The sequence below is a fragment of the Argopecten irradians genome, chromosome 1 (genome assembly GCF_041381155.1).
Source record: "Argopecten irradians isolate NY chromosome 1, Ai_NY, whole genome shotgun sequence".
NCBI lineage: Eukaryota > Metazoa > Mollusca > Bivalvia > Pectinida > Pectinidae > Argopecten > Argopecten irradians.
In genome coordinates this window covers 44957875-44964084 of record NC_091134.1, presented here as the reverse complement: position 1 = coordinate 44964084, position 6210 = coordinate 44957875, and the positions used below count along the sequence as shown (strand labels likewise).

General features: G+C 38.9%; 1 protein-coding gene across 1 annotated transcript; it reads left to right on the top strand.

The window, feature by feature from the left end:
- The first annotated feature begins 1228 nt into the window (after positions 1 to 1228).
- Positions 1229 to 5976, top strand: LOC138329623 (uncharacterized). Its single transcript, XM_069276725.1, has 2 exons — positions 1229 to 1353; positions 2544 to 5976. The coding sequence occupies exon 2, from the start codon at positions 2591 to 2593 to the stop codon at positions 5597 to 5599; it is 3009 nt and encodes a 1002-aa protein (XP_069132826.1). The 5' UTR covers positions 1229 to 1353; positions 2544 to 2590; the 3' UTR covers positions 5600 to 5976.
- Positions 5977 to 6210: the final 234 nt, after the last annotated feature.

Here is a 6210-nt window from a genome sequence, read left to right as displayed (position 1 = left end):
GTCATTTAAATGGGGAACGCTTACTCTTTAGAAACATTTGGTTCTACAATATTCTGATTTATCAATGAGTCGCCATATTATTCCTTACTTTTTGTATATGTTTGTCTTTTATAGAAGCAGTCTGTTTAATAATTTTAGCTTAGTTATTCTATCAATATATCCTTTCTGTCTGCTCTTTGTTTATTGTTACATCTGAGAAAAAAGTTTTGATTTATGACGCAAAAAAACATGTCAAATGAATTTTTATAACGTAAATCGTTAGCTGATTACAGTAAACAAAGCGATGCAGTAATTATCAGATATGATATATTAATATTATTTGCCCATTTATTGAGTTGAATAGAAGCCTCCTAACTATGAATTTCACCCTACTGTTGGCTAATCTGTCTGTGACGCATGCACGAAGATGACAAACCACACCTATTTCATGATCGCAAGAAATTATGTTTACCGGTCTGGGGATTAAATGTGAAATGTCGCCATCGTACATGATAAAACAAAATAAAAATCATTCTAATTCATCTACGTTATATGATTAGATTTCACTTCATGAAAAAAATGATGAAAAGTGAGATAACCGTACCTCGTCATAAAATGCTAAAACATAATTTATCACCAGAGAAAGACTCATAGAGGGCAAAAAGAAATATACCAATGTAACAAAAAGAAAAGAAGTACATTTTTACACCTTGGTGAAAACTATTAACCATCAAATGACTACTAAATATTGACAACAAAATATTCCAATGCAAAGATAGCATTTTAATTAATTGATTAAGTAATCTTATAATATCAACATTAGTTTGAGTCACACTTGCTGAATATATATATCTGTTTACGCATACTAATAATTCGATTAAATAATGTTTACATGATAGTTTTAATATTTTTGTTGATTTATGTGAATGTATACATTTATAATTTATGTCATGAAGATTACGCGTAATGACGTCATAGAAGATATTTGGTTGTGTCGTTAGTCAATGGAGAATTCAAAACAAAGAGAGAAAATATGTCTACTAATTATAAGCATGATCTTATTACATAACTTATTTTCACGCTATAGTCATTGTCTTTAACTCGCTCCTAACCCCAATTCAAGCATGCCCTATCCCTTTACATATGTGAACAAACTGGCTACCACATGTGTATATTCATATCCACATAGGTTTACTTAGGTTAGGCACCTCCCAGCTGAGTAACGACGGTACGAATGTACATGTGTATTTACATTCCACATGGGCACACATGTGTATACACCACACATAACAACATTACTATTTCCGGTTAGCTGTAGTAAACCACAAATGTTGACGAAGATAGCGGCGATCACCACGCCACGTCTACCTACAGGTATGGACCAGGAAATTGTGAGATATCTAGTGTTATCTGTGGGATAGGTATTCCTAGCCTTCTGTGTGACATATTAACACCTCTCTCGACACGCATTGTTTGTTTGTATTGTTGTAGACACCAGTAGTAAATCTATCGGTGGCTTTGCTGGAGCCACAAAGCGACTTCCCATGAACGCGATAGACGCAAAGTCTATTCGGAAGTGGGGAGTCTGTAGTACTATCAAGGGATAAGGAAAGCTTTATTACATTGGCAAGTCACGATGTAGGGACCAGAACTGACATGACTTTAGAAAAGAGGAAGTCGCCTCAGTGTAATATATATATTAGGTCTAACTGTTGACTATATGTTCATGCAGACTGGGATATTGAATCACTTTGTTAAGATCATTGTAACTCATGAAGACTAACTTGATATGTTTTGTTAGATTAGGATACCTTATTAAAGCCATTACAGTGTCGTTTAGTGAAGCAATCGATGTATAGTAAATTAAAGGTAACCACGAATCACTTGTACTGCAACCCGCCTTCCAGGACTGCCCAGGTCCTTGCGTAACCTTCATTAATGAACTAATACATTGATAGGTCACTTAGCTATGGCTTACCAACATACAATTAATTTCAGCACTTAGCTATGGCTTACCAACATACAATTAATTTCAGGACCTTATCGCCTCGTTGATTATCAGAGGTAGAATATCCATGCTTTCGAATTTCGTATTTCGGATTTGATTAGGACATTCTAGTTTGTGAAGATAACATCGGCTACTCGTTTGACATAGACTTTATCAAACTTAATTACTTTATCAGTATAATAGCCAGTGGTTGCATATCCCTTCGATATACTCTAAGCGTTTTTGTGAGAAACGGTCATATCCCTGAATGTTAGTATGACCTTCCAGTGAAACCACTACTACCAAACGTTTACTAAAAATAATCACAACACATGGACTGGTCAATTTCTGGATAAAACCAACACTGTATCAAGGCCATACATTCCATGCTTTTTGCACATGTACCCTACCAATTTGCAACCTTCAGCAGTAGCACAATAATGTAACGTAACAAACCATACATAAAACATTAAGAAATGTTTCATTTTCTATGGATGTATTTAATATGTTTTCTTTTTTTGTATCCTTTTAATAAGCCAACTAGGGTAATCGCAGGTATTTTTGCTTTTTCTTACAGTAACCGGGATGTGGATATGACGTAAAGCGTTAACCGGAAGTGTCGAGATGGATGACGAGACGATTGATTGGGTGATGTCGGACAGTAATATTGATACTGTATCTAGCGTCCCTCTGTCTGCTGTCGCGTTTATGTTATATTATGGATTCGAGCTGAAATATTTCTTCTTGGAAATTTCCGATGCCCTGATGGACCGCTATCCTCTGACCCTATACGATGTCGGAAGGTCAAGTGTATACCTGGGCGGTAGTTGTGGACATGGATTTTTCCTCAACTCACGTCTGATTACCGAACTACGCGATTTCGATATTGTAACAATTTTAAAGAAGTATGATATTAGGACAGAGTGCGAGTATGACAAGTCTGAACAGACAGAAATCAACAATGACGAAGAACATGATGTAGAGAACGAACACGAACGCGACTATTGCTCACGTGACAATCGGATGAATGTTACGTGTGGTTCAGACACTGCCTATTTAAACGTAGAACCATCCAGTGAAGCCGGATATATTCTTCTCCGGAAATGTCGCAAACATTCAGTGTCGCAGGTTTCCTTACAACAACGTTATGTTTCCAGTGCTGCAGTCATGAAAGCCAGATTCGAATATTGGTACTACGCCAAAGACTTCATGACACAACGATACGAAGGGACGTCTTCAACGCCATTTTTCTGGGGAGATTCCAGACGTGGTCCCATTTTGTCATTTGTAGATACTCAAGGTCCTGCTGTTAACGCTTTCCTAACAGACAGAAGAGCTCCCATGACGTCAACTCTACATACAGACATTGTAATCGCTTTACCTTATCCGGGATGGCCCGCGCAGGCACAGGAATGGCTGTCGCGTGCAAGGAAGTACGGATGGCCAAGTCTGGCACTTAGACAGGAGATACAGAGTAGCATAGGCTGTATGATAGTACCTATAGGACAACATGGCAGTGAGATGGAAGACTTCCAGTGGCGGGTATCTTTCTCACGCGCGGAAATGTTGCTGTCGCGTTCTTTTACGCGTGTGCAACGTGAATTGGTACATTTACTAAAATCCTTTGAAATAGGTGGCTCATATCATATAATAAACCTAGTGTACCGATTGATTGAGGACACCCCTGGAAGTCGTTGGAGGAGTAAGAATCTGGCATCTCTTATGTTCACTCTTGTTGACGAGTACATTGCATGCATTCGCAAACGCAAACTCTCCCATTACTTCTTACCAACACTGAATCTCCTGGCGAAATATCAAAACGATTTTGTTGAGGTAAAAGGTCGCCCAACACCAATAGATGAACAATTGGATTCTGTTCTGCTTCCCCTTTATCGACTCCGAATTAACCCACTGGAAACGTTATTAAATCGGAACAAACATTTGTCATTACGCTATGGTATTCGACGTCGTGTTTTTGCTCCCCTCGTAGACGAGATGAAATCATCCGGATCGAAAAGCAAGCATATGTACATAGATACGCTCGTTTCTTTGGCTAAGGCTCATTTCTACCATAACCGAGTGTCTTTAGCCTATAGGTATATTCAGGATGCGTTTAAATTCCGCCAGCGATTGACCACGGATATCGATGAAGAGAAGCAAGTCGATCTCCATCTGACAGCCTCCGTGTGTAGTTACATAGCGGGGGATACAGCATCAGCTCTGAATAGTCTACAGGAACTTGAACAGTTCTTTATTACAGACGAACACAATTTAAAACGCCATAGTTACCTTACTTCATTGAGGTCACCTTATTTTATGTTGTATGGACGAATATTATTCATTCGTTCCTATCTCTCACTCTCCGATCAACCGGCATATTTCGCTGCAGCGAGAGAGATGTATCAAAGGGCCAAAGATACGCTTGTACCGGATACGGCTGCTTACTTGGACGCTATCAACTTTTTCATGCATTTGGGTGAAACGGATGAAGTCGACACCCTTATTGTATTTGTCTCCAAGTATCTTCGTCCGGATGACAGATGTGAAGAAATACACGAGGGATTAGAAATTGACGAAACACAAAGAGACATACATGGTGGAGACGAAAGATTGCAGGAGCAATTGGACATACATGAGAGCTTGTCTGATATTACAACAGAGTCTGGTAACCATGTCGATGACAACATAGAGAATGGACAGCGATCATCTGGAACACAATTCACGGGGGAGGCTTTATCGCGAGACAGTCCAAACGATACGCCGTCCACAGATGGTCGTATCGATGAGGCGATAGATAATTTGCCAGGTGAAAACATAGAAGTAGTGTACGATCGTGATCGTTTTGTGAGAGAGGAAATGACGTCATTTATGCAAACGGAAGATGGGTCAGCACAATTCACAACGATTACTAGAAATGAAGATGATGATGATGACGATGATGATGATGAAGACAGTTCTACATTTCCGGAAGAAATAAACAATTTAAATTCCTATTTCATCGACAAAGTCATTTTAGCAAATCAATATGAAAAGATTGGAATGCATGGAAAATCGAAAGGTATGTTAGAAAAGTTGAAAGAAAAATTGGAAAGGGAACACGGGAACGCTGATAGTTTGTTTCCTTTAGTTGTAAAGGCCAGTAAAATATTTGAAAAAGAAATTCTTCATGTTTCTGACCCTACCCCAGAAGACTGGAAGAATTTATTTAGGGACAACGTTGGTTATATGACGTACTGTAGCACCGATCTACCCATTGTTGACGTTATTATTGCGACACTCATCCGCCGAAAGGCCGGAGGGACAGTGAAACTTACACACATAGAAGCGCTATTACACTTCCAAATTCAGCATTACAAACTGTTACACGAGTTCTCCCGCGCACGGAGTGTCGTTTCAGTACTTAAGTGCACCTGTGCCAAAAGTAACAGAAAAGAATGTGAGTGGTTGCTAGAACTTCACAGTGCTTATTTTGGCCACAGAGCATCTGAAGAGGACGCTGAAAACCACGAAGAAACCAGACGCGAAGTGGTTGACGAAGTGATAGCTAGAATAGACCAACTCATGGACGTTCTCAAAGCTCACGAGATACGAAACACGGCTATGGACGACTTATTCAATTTCTCAGACTATTAACAATTATGGAGATATATTTGCATTTGTATATCAATATGGTATGCCATTCTGTTTCTCGGACTATAGGTAGAAGGAAATGTAACAGGATGACTTATATCGGGCCGGTAACTACGGCAACAGTTGCCTAGGATGCAGGTGTCATAAGAAGACTGTCTTATGATGAGCACAATTTTGTTTCGACAAAATAGCTACGCCAAGAGGTGCAAGCAGGCATTTCTTCTATATTGGCACCAGTATTCTACATATTAAAGTCGACAACTTTCATTGCAATGGTTGTCTGACAGGTTAATGACATTTATTCTGACAGTAATGCTACGAAAACTCGTGTTATGTTGTCATTTCAATATTGTTATTTCCAAATAAAACAGAGATTAACATTTATGATTTATTAGCTATGCTCTAAGCTTCTTCACATGAATAAAATCATCAATTCTAATTTAATTTTACATAAAAAAACAATGCCACACTGCACATACACATGTCCTTATACCCAGACCTTGTGCTTGATGATGTACAGACGATGGTTACCTCCCTTTGTGTCTGCTACTCTATACCAAACAGACATGTATTTCCTCTCCGTGTCATTACCTTCGTCCTTGACTTTTTCGCCG